Source organism: Adiantum capillus-veneris, chromosome 18 (assembly GCF_014529385.1).
Source record: "Adiantum capillus-veneris isolate H3 chromosome 18, ASM1452938v2, whole genome shotgun sequence".
Lineage (NCBI taxonomy): Eukaryota > Viridiplantae > Streptophyta > Polypodiopsida > Polypodiales > Pteridaceae > Adiantum > Adiantum capillus-veneris.
This window is the reverse complement of record NC_140948.1, coordinates 119,404,332-119,420,955: the sequence shown is the minus strand read 5'-3', so window position 1 is coordinate 119,420,955 and position 16,624 is coordinate 119,404,332. Positions and strand designations below refer to the sequence as shown.

General features: G+C 46.8%; 1 protein-coding gene across 1 annotated transcript in view; it reads right to left on the bottom strand.

Moving 5' to 3' along the window:
* The window catches only part of LOC147436295 (pre-mRNA-splicing factor of RES complex protein), a 91,892-nt gene that overhangs the window by 13,627 nt on the left and 61,641 nt on the right, over positions 1-16,624 (bottom strand). Inside the window, exon 5 of the mRNA XM_086489232.1 lies at positions 9,367-9,431. Within this exon, the coding sequence (XP_086345358.1) occupies positions 9,367-9,431 (65 nt within the window). The remainder of the gene's footprint in view (positions 1-9,366; positions 9,432-16,624) is intronic.

The following is a 16,624-nucleotide window of genomic DNA, read 5'->3' as shown; positions in this document are numbered from 1 at the left end:
TCTAGAATTCATGTTTGTGAGGTCTATAATGCTAGAGAACTATCTTTAGTAGTCCTCAACATGTCCTAATGCTTCTAGGGAGAAATAAATGTTAAAGTTGTAAGTTATGACCAAATTACAAAAATTGTCAAATCCTGTTTTTTAGCCAATTTTAGCTCTTCTATGCTTTTTTTGGTGGCTTTCATGATATCCAAATGCAGTTTTGACTTTCTATGTCACATATTGTAACATAAAGCTAATCTTCCTTGAGTTTTGGGGTACCTAATATCCTATTTTGCATAATAGACAACGATGGTTGATTTTTTCATTTATAGAAGAAAACGAAACATTCTAGTATATCAAGTATACCTTTTTCAATATTGTTAGTTTCTTGTGACAACTAAATGCATTTTGTAGGTAGTAACCATATCTAGTCATAAGGATCAAATTTGCCTAGATATTGAATAGTTTCTATGGGATTCTACAACTCATAATGTTGAACCCAGTTTTTTCATGTTTACTGTATTTAGCACTTCATCTTTGTCCCCAAGATTCCCCTTCGTAAGAGATGTATTATTCTTTTGACATGCTCCATGGCTTCTTATGAACCTAAAGGACAATAGGGAACTAAGAAAACATGCATATATTATTTGTATTGAGTGTGGCTATAGAAACTTTGATGATAGGTTTGCAGAATGGTAAAAATTCAACTTTTTTGTACCTATTTCTTTTGACAAAAAAAAAATTAGTGAGTGAGAAGCAATCATATGTTCTGATCACCAACCCATTGAAGTTAACTAGGGAATTTATCTCAAGTTCTACAAAAATCCCTAATCTTATTTGTATGCAACAAAACGTAGGAAATGACTGTTTTGATGAAAATGTACTGGTCCATCAACTTTGGAGGCTTGGTGTGACCAAAAGATGAGAAATTTTACAAGTTTCTTATTTTTTCCATGTGTAGTAGGCCTTGAACTATAACCTCATGAGAGGATTTTACAAAATGAGTGGATCTACTATGGTTTTGGAGGTTTTTTTCAAAACCCTGAAAGGACACTTTTATGTCCTGTTAGGTTACCAACCTAGTGTTAAGGGGGTTCAGTAGCAGTTTCCATCCACACAAAGTTCTCTCTCACTCACTTCTCAGTTCAGCCCATTCTCTCTCTCTCCTCACGTTTTTCTTACTCTGGAATCCGTGAAGACCGTGCAGAGGCTGTGAAGGTCGAGAAGGAGGTAGATTGCAGCCATAGGAGCTTGTATGCGTCCCTACGCGGAACAGTCGCACTTAGACAAGCGCAGAACCGGCTGCCTACGAAAATTTCAACACTCTCTCGCCTTCCAAAAGCAGATTTCAGCCAAGGAGAGCTCGTGTGGCATCCCCTACACGAGAAAATATCAATAGAAGTTTCTCCCGTGCTGAAAATCCCAGTACGAAGCAGACATAGCCGTTTTTGGCTACAAGTATGATGAATTTCAGCCAATAGGCTTATGAAATTGTGTACTGTCACCTATGGAAAGAGTTGGCATCAATCAAAGAACCCAAAGCCAAACCTGTTGTGCCATGGGGCAGTCCCAGAGACAGTGACGCTGACTCTCCAAAGGATGGTCACAAGCTGCAAAGGCTGCCGAAAGGCCACTATGTACCAGCCAGCTCCCCACTGCTATAGCTCTGTGTGCAACTAGCCACTGTAACAAAGTGACTCGCCTCGGTTGTTTGGAGTCCCACAACCGCTCCTAAAAGCCTAACAAGAACTCAGTTGTGAGACCCTCCTCCTACCAATGAAGTGTTGCAGCAAGACGAGCCTCTCTCCGTGCTGCCAGTATGTGACGCCCTATTCGAATAGTGTACTGCAAGAAAGGGATCTCAGGGTGGTCACCTGAAGAGAAGGGGTCTCTCTAAAACCACTCTCCAGGATTCCACTGCACGCGTGCCAGAGGGCAGCTATGTAATGTCTTGGCACATGCTCTGCACCCCTCTCATGCCTCTAGCTGGATGCTATGTACCTCCTCTGCCAAACCTGAAAATTGAAGCCAGTCATCGAGAGTGCGAGCTGGGCTCTCTACCATGGGACCCCAAGAAACATGAGGCCTACTACCAACCAGGTGGCCTCTGAGCTCTCTCCATGCAAGTGGGATCGTGCTGCTCCCGGCCACTCTTCAGTTACTCCCAGGACCGAAGCAAGCTCGCAGCAAACCGATCCTCCAACCCCTGTGCATCTCTGTGAAGATCCACCTGATGGAAGGGCTCCAAGGGCTTCCTTCATGAGGCACTCCGAATTTGGTGAAGCAACACCTCCTTCCAGGGCTCCTCCCTTTGAAGCAATCCTTTGACAACAAACTTCCCAAGAAGGGCTGTGCTCTGTTTGTGCTGGGACAATGATCCCCAGCCCCCTCTGAGAACATGGTAGAGTGATGACCTGCCAAGCTACTTTGGCCCGGGCTAATTGGGTGTCGCGCCCTAATCAAAGAAAGTTCTTGATCAGCCTCTCTGCCTGGCTGATACAGGAGCTCGAGAAAATCAAGCAAGACGTGATGTACCACATAGTAGCCAACAACACCTGGTTGGCCACTACAACTCTGCCTGCCAAAGAGAGCCGTGCCGAACTCCAATGCAACAACTTCCTCCTAATGGCCAACCTGACAACCCAAGTAACGAACTGCAGTCCTTGGGGGAATCCATCTAAAACCCTCACCTAGAGACCAATCAGGCGTAGGAGCACTGCCAACCCAGAAAGCTACATTCTTCCTCCAGTTGATCAGCGTGCTTGATGCACAACAGAACACCTTAAGAGCCTGCTCACACCTATGCAGATTGGCCTCCTGGCCCTCCAAGTACAAGGCTGAGTCGTCGGTAAACTCAGCATCAAGAAGCTCATTTGCCCCAATAAGAAGCTCAAGACCACGCAAACCAACCTGCTGAGAAGTCAAAAATCTGCTCATCGCCTCAACATAGAACAAAAAGAGAAAGGGGGCTAGAGGGCAACCCTGTCTGACCGGACACGTCAGCAAGAAGCGTTCCCCTCTTCCCCCTGCCAAGAACACTTAATTGTGTGCATGCCTGTAGAGAGCTAACACACCTCTGATCCAAGCATCCAAGAAACCCATCGTGCATAGAGTGCCCTCCAAGAAGTCCCACTCAACTCTGTCGTAGGCCTTCTCAAAATCGAGGAGGAGTATCACCAGATTCTCTCCCAAAAAGTGAAGATGTTGTCAAGGATACTACGCTCCTTGACAAAACCTGTTTGGGTCCCATGTATAATGCTCTCTAGGAGTGGTTGGATCCTCAAGCTGAGAGCCTTTACTAGAATTTTGTAGGATGAGTTGAGGATGGTAATGGGTTGCCACTGTTGAATCTCATCCAAGGAGCCTCCCTCCTTGGGAATCAAGTAGATCAAGCCCTCACTCATGCTGTTAGGCATCTCGTCAATGTGCAAAATGTACTGGAATGCGCTGCAGAGATCTAAACCGAGCAAGTCCTAGTACTCCGAGAAAAAGTTGGGAGTCAACCCATCCTCCCGTGGACAGCTACCTCGGGGGAGTGCTCTGAGGGCCTCATGGAGCTCCTCTAGCTAGAAAGGAAGCTCGAGTCTCTGTCGCATCTCCTCAGTAACAAGGCAAGGCAACTGTGCCCAAACCTTCTCTCTCCATGCATCCTGGCGCTCTGACTGAGGCTCAGCTGACAACAAATCACCGTAAAAGTCAGTAGCAACTACACGTATATCCTCAGGTTCTCAAGCAACTGATCCATCAGGTCTCCTCAACTCATGGCACGGCCCCACTGTCTCAAAAAACTCCCCAGTAACTCTGTCACCCACGTGGGTCCACTGAGATACCTGTCAACTCCTGTCTAGCCTGCCGCTCCTCAATGCTAGCGAACTCCTGTCTAGCCTACTGCAGTTGCTCCTCCAACCAAGGACTCTGTCCGGATACTGCTCTTGCATACTTTGCAAGGAAACAATGCCCCGTCGTCTCCTCCTCCCGGGCTGCAGCCAAGCAAGCTACAAACTCCTGAAGGAAGAAACGACTACGCTTTCACAGTCCAGAGGCCACTCTACCAGCACGGGTGTCCTGCGTATCCAGGCCCTCTGTCCAAAGTGCTCCCTCCCACTCTCTTAAGCTCTAAATCCAGCAAGATCCTCTCGGGGATGCGTAGAATCGCACCCCCCTCCTCTATCTGTCGGTCACAATGAAAATCATTGGCGCATGGTCTGAAAAAGTAGTCCTTGCTAGGATGCAAACAGATCTCCCCATGTCACAAATGTGGTCATTGGCATAGAAGCGATCTATCCGAGATAGATTCACTCCTCCTACACTGCGGTCAGAGCGAGAGAAAGACAGGCTCTCTCGGGGTCTCACAAAGCCTGAGTGCTGCCAAACATAAGAACCCTCATAGTCATACATAGCCGCTCCCAAGCTGCCAACTCAACCCCATGTGCAGTAGCATAGCCACCTCCAATCCTGTCCGAGGGGTCCTCCAACATGTTGAAGTCCCCCCCAATACACCAATGCTCTGCATGCAGCAAAGACTCAACAACATGAGACCAAAACTCTGCTCGTGCACTTGCCACACTGGGCGTATATATGTTCAGGAAACCCATGAGGCAAACCTGAACCTACATAGTAATCCATTGAGCTCTACCTCGCACAATAATACCTCTGTCTACAATGGCCTACTGCCAAGAATCCACAATAGTCATACATACCCCTCCCTGGATACCTCCAAATATAAATGCAGCTGACCAAAATGTCTTATAGCAACCACGCAAAATCTGACCACATCGTCTAATGCGACTCTCACAAAGATGATGCTCCTGTAGCATAAAATTATCAATCTCACCACCCACAACACATCATTGAAGCTCTTGACACAACCGACCCCTCTGACACTAAAATTGGGGCCCTCCTAATCCCTGCACATTCCATGAGACTATCCTCATGGCGTCAGTGAGAAAAAACAGATGTTCCAGTAACAGCCAACCTCTCTATCTTTGAAGCCGGTTTGGATGGGGAGTAATCCGCATCCGAGCAACCTCTACACAAATGCGTCTAAAGTGACTGTCCCACTCACGCCAAGGCCGAGCGTGCAACCCGTAGGGCTATATCCTTTATCCAAGAATCCTCATGTACAAATACATAGCAAGGGGAGCTCTGAGTGTCAGCAAACAAACGCATCACAATGTGCTTGCAACCTACTGCATCCGGCGGCGTAACACTGAACTTGGCTAAAGGCCAAAGTATCTGTACCAGATCTGTCACCCCCAGGTCCCCCTCGGTGCCTCAGGCTACTAGAAAGAGGACGTGGACTAGAAAGCAAGCATCCTCCAGATTGGGAGAAGAGTTACCTAGAAAGCGTGTGAAGCTGTAATCGAAGAAGTCCCATCGTCTGCGAATGTCAAAATTGGTCAAACCCCGAGTGACTGTTGCACAAGGAGAGATCTGAACAAGAAGTGGCGTCCTTAGGTGGGGTTGTCCCCTTCTGAGCCGTGCGACTCATACCGAAGGCACTACCAAGAGATCGTCTCGCTGCAGATGTGTGTCTAGTCCCTTGCGTCTGAGGAGCAGTGTGGGATAGGTCGAGTGATGAGACTGAGGGCCCCACTCAGGAGACAGGAGCGGGAGGTGGGGGTGGGGGTGGGGGTGGGGATGGAGGCGGAGCTAAGGCGTCTGAAGGTGGAGGAAGCCTCCTCAGGGGGGTCTTGCTGGATGGGGTCAAAACGGTTCCCTGTCGGAACTCAATGCTGCTGAGCTGGAGAAGGTCGGCCACTAGGGGAGGCAGTGTGGCAAGCTCGCCCCTATCGACGGCGGCCAGGCACATGCTGCCAACCATCAACTGTCTAATCACTAGCCTCTGTCCCTGTGTGTCCTAGGTACGTGTCTGCTGGGCATGCTCAGCCTTGGGAGACTGAGCATGCGCTGTGGGTCGAGATCTCCTGCGAGGACAAGCCTTTGCTAAGTGACCCATCTGCTTGCAAATGAAGCACTGGTTTGGAAGACCCGAATACTCTACGCTCTATCTCATCCAACCACCGCTCACCAGAGGCAACAGTATCACCTTCGCGACGGAGTGTCTCTCTTGAACAAGAACCCGCACAGTAGGTAAACCTGCGGCCTTGGCCACAACTCAAGCTGCAGTGCGCGATGACTCTAGAATTGTCCCCAACATGGAACCAATCCTAGGAAGTACGAGGGAGGTACTCTCTCCTCACGCCTGGGAAGCAGACCGAAATATGCAAGTCAGCCTCCATCTCAAGCACATCTGTAGTAGGGTCGAAACCGTGATGCCATCGTCTGAAGTAAGCTCGAGCTACTCAGATACCGAGCAGGCTCATCGATATCACCTTGGCCGTCATCTCTGGAGACTCGAACTCTATCTGATAATGCCTTCTTCCGAGGATCTGGACATCGATGCCCACATCGGAGAGGATTCGGACCTGAAGTAAATCCAGAACCTCACCTCGGTGGGGTCGAGTGCCAATAATCTTGCAAATAACCAAGGTGGCTTGCAAGTGTTCCACCTCGACCATCAAGCTCGCTTCCTCTTCTGGCAAAAGGGCAAGTCGAAGGGTCGGCTCTGCAGGGTCGGGCGAGGGGGATTTTGAGGAGTCCCTCTGTGGTGTAGGGGCCTCCATTCTGTGTCTGCTACTGTGGAAGAGGGGGCGAATGTGTCGAATCCTTTGCCAATAGGCTGCAAACAGCAAAGGAGGTGGGTGAGCAGGTCGAGAGGAGCGCGAGGCGGGAAAGGGGGCTGGAGGGCAGCACGAGCCGCGAGAAGGGAGCTGGCGGGCTGCCGAGGGCAGCCCAAGGAGGGGAGGGGGGGGCTGGCGGGCAGGTGGAGGAAGCGATGGCGAGCAAGCGGATCAAGAGCAGCGAGCGCGCGTAACTTTCAGACAGGGAGGAGATCAAAAAGTAATTCTACACTCAATTCCTTCCCCCTAACTTTGCCAATGATGTGAAGAAAGAAAGGGATTGGCTCTCCCAAAGAGAGAATGATGTTGTGTCCGACTATGTCGACAAATTCTAGGAGGTCCTTCTTAAAGTAACTCCCTTTATGAAAGTTTTTGATGAAGAGAAGATGCGCAAGTTTGAAGTTGGACTCCAACCAGTGCTTTAGAAAACTATGAAGCTCTACCCCCGAAACACTCTTCAAATTATGATGTAGTCCGCCCTCATAGCCAGAAACTTGCATTCAAAAGGAACTCCTCGAAAGCAGGAGTTTAGTACCTTTCATGCAAATCAGAAAGCTCTCACTACCAAGGTAAAAACCTCCACACAAAAGCGGCCTTAAGATCAGCCCAAAGGCCCAGAAAAGAAGCCAGAGGGGGCGAAGAAAAGCAAATTCCTCACTCCCTCTCAATTGAAGTCCTACATGGCAAAGGGCAAATGTTTCTATTGTGGCGAGAAAGGCCATAGGAAACCAGATTGCCCATAGCTTAAGAAAGATTCTCGTCCTCCTACATCAAATTCAGTACCCAACACACAAGCCAACACCAAGAAGGAGATACGCGAGCGGATAGTTTCTCCCGAGCTGAAAATCCCAGTATGACGCAGCCATTTTTGGCTACATGTGTGATGAATTTCAGCCAATAGGCTAATAGAATCATGCATCCATATGCATCAGAAAAGTATTCGGGATGAACACTGAATTTTGTTTCAGGTTCACGTGCTTGTAACAGTTTAGAAATTAATAAGAATCTCCTTCGGGGGGGGGGGGGACCAGCCCATCTTTTCGTCCCTAGTGCTGTGTCTATTTTTCTACATTGTTTTCCCCAATTTTTATGTCGTGCAGAATTCCACGTGAAAAAGAAAATTAGTTTTGAAGTTGTAAGATCACGCTTCCGTTTCTGTGACCCTTTCTCTGGTAATACTTCAAAGGGCTCAGTAGTGGGCTTTGTCGATCTTTATACTGCCTTGTATGTGTCGTCATGCACTAGCAACAAACCCACCCATTGGGCGAGACTCAACCTGACCAGCTGAACTCAACACAGACTAGACCAGGCAAGACTAGGGGAGATGAAGGCCGACTGTACTCGACCCGCTAGACCAGTTAGACTTGCTGACTAGACAAGTGCGAGTAGACCAGTCGAACCCGTTAGACCAGCTGACTAGACAAAGACCAAGACGAGAGACTAGACCAAAACCAGTTAGACAAAGGCGAGGACCAGCTCGACCAAGCTGGACAAGGGCGAGGGTGTACAGACCAAAGCGAGAGACTAGACCTAAACCAAGTAGACCAGCTAGACAAAGGCGAGGACCAGCGAGACCAGTTGGACGAGAGCCAAGGTGTATAGAGAGAAGGGGTACAGACCATAGACAAGGCTAACCAGTTAGACCTTCGACCATGACCATGTACCATGTACCGCAGCGGAGTGAGATTTTGGTTGAGGTCCCACCAGGCATGCCAAAAATGACAGCACCTGTAGCAAGAATATTCAATAGTGTGTCATGCTCTCAACTGTGAGTGCTCCTCAGTGCCATGTGCGTGGAACCTCACTCCAACAGAACCATAAACAATGAAACAACAGAGCAAACTCAACAGAAGACTCCGAACAGCATGGGACTCAGCTCTGGCTGGCAGTACACTCAGCTCCAAGCCCAGAACTCACGGGTACAATGGGAGTGTCGAGGCTCAAATGTGCAGGGAGAGTGCAAACGTGTGGTGCTAGACTGAACACACGACGCAAGACTCAAGACTCATAAAACCATCTAGAATAGCATACCCAAACTAAGCAAATATGAGCATATGTACAAAAAGGGCAGCCAACAGATAACTCAAATATCCTTCACAATCCAGCTGCCCCTATCTCCAAACTATGGCAGGGAAGAACTGGCAATGGTGTCCACTAGACCACCCTGCCACATGTCAAGTCCACCCAGTGTGAACCCACGACCACGAGTTGTAATTGTCTTTCCGTGCAAAGTGACATTGTAGCCCAGCTACATCCAACAGGTACGACAAAATCCTTCACATAGCATGTCCTCTCCCTTTTTTTGAGCTTTGGCTCCTTTGATTAGCCTTCCCTTGTCTCTCTACTCAACTCAATAATCGACACCTTCTTGGACGCCATAAATAGCCAAAGCACAAGGTGAAAAGCATAGCTGATGTCATGCTTCACAACCAAGCGTGAGGCATGGTGAAAGTATAGTTGATGTCATGCCTCACGACCAAGCGTGGTTGTATATTACTATCAAACAAAAACAATGTTACAAATATTTACAAACCTTAGGGATCTTCAAACACAAGTTACAAACACTATTATAGGTTCATGTCTGAAGAAATACCACGCCAGTAGAAGGACAATCCAATAGATCTCAACCTAAAAGAATAAGGGTGTTTCTAGAACAGCATACTAGCTAATCAGAATTGAGGCAACACCATTCTGCTCTTACCTCCTTTTTTGGCTCTTCGGCCTGCTGCAACTTCAAAATTTCCTCCACTCCCTCCAGTCGTTTTCCTATATGATCAAAGACACACTTCAGGGATGAGGAAACACCAACACCAGTGAAGAAAAGAACAATATATCACCTAGAAAAGAATTAACATACAGCCAAAAAACTATGTACACTGATTGTCTTACTATTTGGTGGAAACAACATCATTGATCACACACTAATTAAAAATTCTAATAGTATCTCCCTTATCACAGCACCCACAGTTTGTTTTCGTAGAACAAAATCATCTGCTGCTCCAATCAAGGGGCATCTTGGGAATCAAGAAAAGAGAAGCCTCAAAACTTATGGAAAGGAAACCACCAAAAATGATGGAACATCATACAGTAATTGAGCTTAGTGACAAGATTAAAAGCTCGGAAGCCTGCATTGTGATACATCTAACATACACAATTACTTGCAAAGATGATTATCATATTTGAACCTTAGAAACCTTGTAATCAATCACTCTTTCAGGTCCCTATAAGACCAGTGGACATCCTTGACCAAGACAAAATTGAGTGTGTACATATATATATACACCTTGAGTTTATCCTTGATCAAATCTGCAGTGAATTTAAGGTTTACCACTTCTGCTAAATAGCCTTCTACTTATCAGCAAAGAATCTTGCCCTAGATGGCCACTGCAGCCCATGCTATGGAAGGCAGTATTTTAACAGCAGGTACTTAAGATTGGAACAAGGTGTCTTATCATTCTCAACATATATTTTTGCCTACTATGGAGCTGTAATTAAAAGTTTTGAAATAGAACACAAGAAAGTGAAAAATCCAAGGGAAAAAAAGGAGAGAACTTACCTGCAGGTGTTCAGGCTAAAGGGAAACTTTCAAGGGCCTGAAATAGGCTTGGGAGAAGCTAGATCTCAGCCTCAATGTCCCTTGCTCAAAAAAAGAACTCTTGGAAGACTTTCAAATGTCAGTGTGCCTTTTGTTTTCGCTTTTAGCAAAGTTACATCTGGTGACAAGGATGTCCGAAAAACTACAAAGAAATTTATCAGAGTATGATGTGGCTTGCTTTACTTCAGCCAGCTTGGTTGGCTGGCTGACAACTGCCCTTGCAAACCCCTAGAACCAGTCATGGTGCTCACAAATGCCTTCCCTTGGCTGAAAAACATTTACAATAGTGGCTAAAATTGGACCACAAACACAAACTCTAATACAAGGCTGAGAAAGCTCATCTTCAGATCCTCAAGCAAGCTGCAAAGCTGAGCCCCTTCCTGCACATACGCCTCTTCAAAGCCTCCCTTTGTTTAGAGCCAATTAGAAAGTCCATTTGACTCTTCTTGTCATGGTACCTTTCCCAAAACCAATCTCTACTAACAACTGGCTTGAATTCTCAATGTTCCTTATTTCTGGCTGATAGGGTTGCGTATGTCTGCCAACCACCTGGCTGCTTATAGATGATAGACGGAAGCTTACTTGTCAATACTAAGGCTGATATTGGGCTGCTGAGAGCGATCAATCATCTGGCTGAGTACTGCTCCAACAAAATGCTGTGTCAAATTGAGGGAGGGGCGGCAACAGTACTGCTGAGGCAACCCGGTCAAAATGCAAAGAATGAGTGATCAATCATCTGGCTGAATACTGCTCCAGCAAAATGCTGTCAAAGTTGGGATTTTCCAGTCAAATAGAGGAAGGGGCTGCAACAGGGCTGAGGCTACCCGCTCAAAATGCAAGGATGTAGGTATTCGGGAGTGCATCTCTAGAGGGCAAGATGCTAGCTGAGTGGCCCTTCTTGGAGGTTCTTCTACTGTTTGGGTTCTTCGTCAATAAGCCCCCTAGGTCTCTTTTACATTTTGTAGACTGGAGGCCTAGCACCAAGCTATATAAATTTATGTCTTTAACCTAAAAATAATTGCCATAAAAACTCTGCAAAATTTTGCCAAATCACTTCTGATTGAATTTTGCACCAAATATACCGGTGAGACATGCACAGGCTCGTACAAATCATTGCCCGCAATTTTGGCCAGTATATAACCGCAATCATGCAAACTACTTGCATAGACTACTAGCTAGTGCCGTGGGTTTCCTGATTGCACCTTGTACAATCAATCATGCACAGAAAGTTATGCAGGGGTTCTAATTGATCATATCATATCGTTCTGACATGCAGATCCTACAAACATGCTCACAAAGGTGCCAATTTAGGATGCCCTAGGCTTGCCTAGTCTAAGGGTTGGTTATGGGTTGAGTAGGATGTCCATCTGAGACACTGATCCCATGTGCACGTGACATTTTGTTGGTGACAAGCCTAGAGGCTAGAAAACATGTCATCAACAAAGAGGAAACAACGTTCAACTTGATAAGTTGGCATTGCTATGAGTCCAAGATTTGATAATGTTGGGGCTGTGCTAATGGCTGACGATCTAACTACATAAGTGGGCTCCGTATAGACAATGGGTAAGATTTTTTAACTAACAGGCAATAACTCATCTCTAGAACGCTAAGAAGGTGGGAGAATGGGTTGTTTATAGAGAGGGGAGAGTGATCATTGAGAAGAAACGGAGTGCATGATGGTGCGCGAACTATAAGACCATGCTAAGGTTTGTAGTATGAAATTATAATGGATCGCTCTATTGCATGTAGGTGCTTTGAAGGAGACTGTTAGGACGAGATATTGTTTTATATTCAGAAACTCCTGAATTCAAGACAAGGAACTTGCCCACAGTCTCACGGTATAGATGGGAGTCGATAGCAAGGAAAGATGCTTGTGGGGAAACTAGTGGAGGGTCAGGAGTTGCATGCTTTAGAGAATTACATCCTGTTATACAAATAGTGCGGAGGGATGAGCATGCTCGCTATACGTGGATTAGAGTTCAGACAAAGGATTGCTGTCCTCTTTACATTGCCATATGCTAGCCCAAATGGGAAATCAATCGCCTTAGGTGACCTTGGATGATGACGTTATGAAGTAAAAAAGAGTGGGTGATAATTGGAGACTTTAATGCCAGGACAGCTTCTCATAAGTTTTCCTTTTCTGATACATCCGCAGAGGATTATTGGGAGTATGACCATGTAGATCTTGGCATTGAGAGAGTTTCTGGTAGAGAAACCAGAGCCACAACCCAGCTTCCAACATTCCAAAACAATCAAAAACGCAAAACAGAAAGGAAACCCAAATTCAAAACAAGAATAGAATACAACAAGAAGGCAACCAAAAAAAAAAAAAAAAAAACCATAAAATAGAAATTAAACAAAAGACAAAAAACTTCACACACACCCCCCCCCCCCCCCCCCCCCCCCCCCCCCTGCCAACAAAAAAGAAGCCGGTCTTAAGAGTACAAAGACAAGGCACACAAAACCTGCTCCACTCATGCACACAACACCAAGGTCCCACACATACACACATATAGCAAAATAATTGCATGCAAAAACCAAAAACAAGAACAAACAAGGCAAGAAATAGCAAAACAAAAATACGTGCAAAGGTAAGAAGCTTCTCACTAAAAGACCACAAGCAAAACCTTCTTCGACACCATGGAGAGCACGAAACCCTTCTCGTTGAAGGGCTCCATTCCTTGCAAGGGTCAGTGCAGTCTCGATCAGTCCAAGACTGGGGAGGCCTTCCAAGAGGTTGAAGCTACATTGAAAGAAGAAACTGGAGGCGCACTGAAGACCGAGGCAGGAGAACTAGAGAATGCACGGCACCCACTATGGAAGATGCTACATGGTGATCGCAACGGGCAAGGTAGGCAAAGCATGCACAAGAAGCTACAAGTGACGTATGCGAGTAGTAGAGGGCAGGGGGTGCAGCACCACCAGATTTGCGAGCGGCACACAATTGGGCTGCATCCACGGCAGCAACAAGGAGAAACGACACAGAAAGGGTCGGTAGGTCGTGAGGCTGCACCACACCGTCTCTCTCTCTCTCCCATTATTGAGCAGCAGTTGAGTAACTGGGCAGAGGGTGAGGGTGTACGGGCAAAGGGACAGGCAGGTTTCAGGAGGGGTTTCTCCACTCTTGACCATATTCTGACACTCAGAGCTATCATTGAGGAGGGCAGGTCACATGGGAGACGGATTTATTGTAGCTTTGAGGATTTCCGCAAAGCATTTGACATGGTACCGAGAGCTCGACTGATGCGCAGACTGCAGGAGATGGGGGTGCCCACAGTGTTGATTTGGGGGATTATGGCTTTATACAGATCAGTGATGGGACATGTACGCACCCCAGAGGGGATATCTGACTTAGTTCACTCCACTATCGGGGTGAAACAGGGTTGCCCATTGTCTCCTACTCTATTTGGTATGTATGTTGATGAGGTGTCTGATTACATTGACAGAGAGGGTGATAGAGGTGCCCAGCTGGCAGGGACGTGGATCCCATTGTTGTTATATGCTGATGATATTGTCTTGATCTCTGACTCACCAGAGGGTATGCAGCGACAGTTGGATGCATTACACAGTTTTGCAGAGGATAGTGGATTGTCTGTAAACCTTGGTAAAACCAAGGTCATGGTGTTTAACACCACACCGCAGTGGATCAGGAGATCGGCACCGACCTTCACGTATGGTCAAGAGATTGTGGAGTATACAGATGCATACACTTACCTTGGGATAGTCTTCACTGGGCCGAGGTTTTCTTTGGGGAGAGCAGCAGAGACTAGACTGACCAGAGCTTATGCGGCCTTGGGAGGCTTGGAGAGGATGTGTTCGCAGGTTCAGTTCCAGGAACCTCGGACAAAGTTATGGCTCTTTGATACTTTAGTAGCCTCAGCTATGATGTATGGGGTACAGGTTTGGGGACCTTCTGTAGGCCAGGATGGTTGGAGACGTATGGAGAGGCCCTTGGTATCTATGATCTCCCGATTGATTAGAGCCAAGGCCTCCGTACCTCACGCGATCATTCGAGCAGAGCTAGCTGCCCCCCGCATGGAGATTGAGGCGCTTACCAGATCAGTGTCCTTTGTGCACAGCCTATGGGATACTACTAGAGACAGATATGCTAGACTGGCCCTTGAGTCTTCCAGACAGTTAGCTCTACAGGGGGACACTTCATGCTGGTATGCACAGATGACTTCATGGTTTCAGACGCATGGCTTCACCATGGACAGGTTGCCCCCTTTCCAGTATTCTCTTCAGGCACCCTCGCTGTCTCTTACACGGGTGGAGATCACTAGACTCATTCGTCAGGACCTGATCCAGCTCGACACCAGGAGGACATGGATAGAGCCGCCTCAAGAGTTGAGCACGAAGATGGCTTTCTATAGAGAGCATCTTCTCCACCTCACAGGAGATGGGTTTGTGATTCGACCCAGCTACATGGACACACATATGTCTCATGGTTTGCGTTGTGCCATTGGTCAGATACGCACATCCTCACATCAGCTCGAGATTGAGACTGGTAGATTCAGAGGGATACCAGCAGACAGCAGGATATGCCGATTATGCCAGAGAGAGCCAGAGACAGAGTTGCACTACATATGTCATTGCACAGTGTTCTATGAGATACGGGGGCGTTTCCACTGCTTATTCAGAGAGGGTTTTGGTCCTCTATCTAGGGTCATGAGTTATGAGGATCAGAGATGTCTTGGACTATATCTACTTGAGTTACACAGGTATAGAGACACTTTACTGGGGAGAGCTAGAGAGAGGCAGTCCCAGAGACACATTACAGATTTCTTTTCACTAGATATGGGACAGCCAGAGGAGCAGCCACCATTGCAGAGCTCGTCCCACACTCATTCGACCACTACTGGCACTCTCATCGACCGAGCATTGGAGCTACAGAGATACAGACGACCGCGACTGAGGAGAGGAGCTACACAGCATCGACGGAGACTACAACAGAAGATTCGAGCCATACTCTCTCGACATCCAGAGTGCAGATGAGGATGGATCCTCACCATTTCTTCCATCTTTGTTTCACACACTGTTACATCCAGTTTACCGGGTACCTATTGTATCAGCTGCTACACCCACGTAGTTTTAGATTGTAGTAGTAGTAGTAGTATTTTGTTCCACTTCTAGTTCTTTTCTAGTTCTTTTGTACCCAGACATGGTATTAGATTCACTATTTTGTAACTGATTGGTCTCATAGGTCATTTTGGCCTTTTGAAGACGTTAATATAACATTTCATTTCATTTCATTTCTCTCTCTCTCTTCATAACCTTTCCTTCCCAGCAAATGATCACATCTGATACAGTTGTAACTTTTGGTCTAATGGGTCATTTTGGCCTTTCGAAGATGTTATTTCATCTCTCTCTCTCATTCTCTCACATCACGCCATCTCTCTCTCTCTTTACCATGCTTTCGTTTAGGGTTCGCTGCTGTATTTTAGGGTTCGCGACCTGTTTTTAGGGCTCGCGACCTGTATTTTAGGGTTCGCGAACTTTTTTTTTTTTGGGGGGGTTGTTGGACAGATCTGCGTTTTAGGGTTTGCTGCATTTTCTGCACTTTAGAAACATCAATCCTCTCTTCTCTCTCTCTCTCTCTCTCTCTCTCTCTCTCTCTCTCTCTCTCATGTCATCCCCAACCTCACCTATGGCAACAAGCAAACTCAAATATATGCTTCACTCCAAACGAATTTCCATCATTGAATTGGAAATGAAAGCATGGAGAAAAGAGATGGAAGATTGGAGGAACGCGAAGACCGTTTTCCTCCGAGAAAATGAAGAAAAGGAGAAGAGGTGGAAGGACGAGAAGGATCATCTTCTCAACAAGATCGCCACGTTGGAGAATAGCATTTTGGACCTCCACAAAGAAGTGTTGGAAACACGGTCAAAAAATGGGCTTGAAGAGGGGGAATTTCAGCCCTCTTTGAGGGAAGAAATTGACAACATCAATGAGGAGAAGAAGTCATGGGCCGCGGTCATATCCGAAATGCAAAAGAAAGTAGAGGAGGCCGAAAAATGGATTGAGGTTGCCAAGAAAGGGAAAGGTAAGGAAGCTCCTTGTACACCCACTCTTATCAACATGACCCTCGAAGAGGAACAAAGAAGGAGGGTGCGGGCTCTACATGTGAGGGTAACCGGCCTCAAGGACATAAACAATGTGGAAAAAGAGGTCACAAGCCTCACATCAATGATGGGGGTGGAGAAGCCTTCACACACAAAGGCATGGAGAGTGGGCAAGAAGAGTGAGGGCCCCGGAGAATCTTCAAAGGAAAGAGCTCTCATACTACGCTTCCCTTCATTGGAAGAGAAGAAGGAATTCTTGAGGAAGAGACCTACTCTCAAGAAGACAGGTATTTTCTTAGGC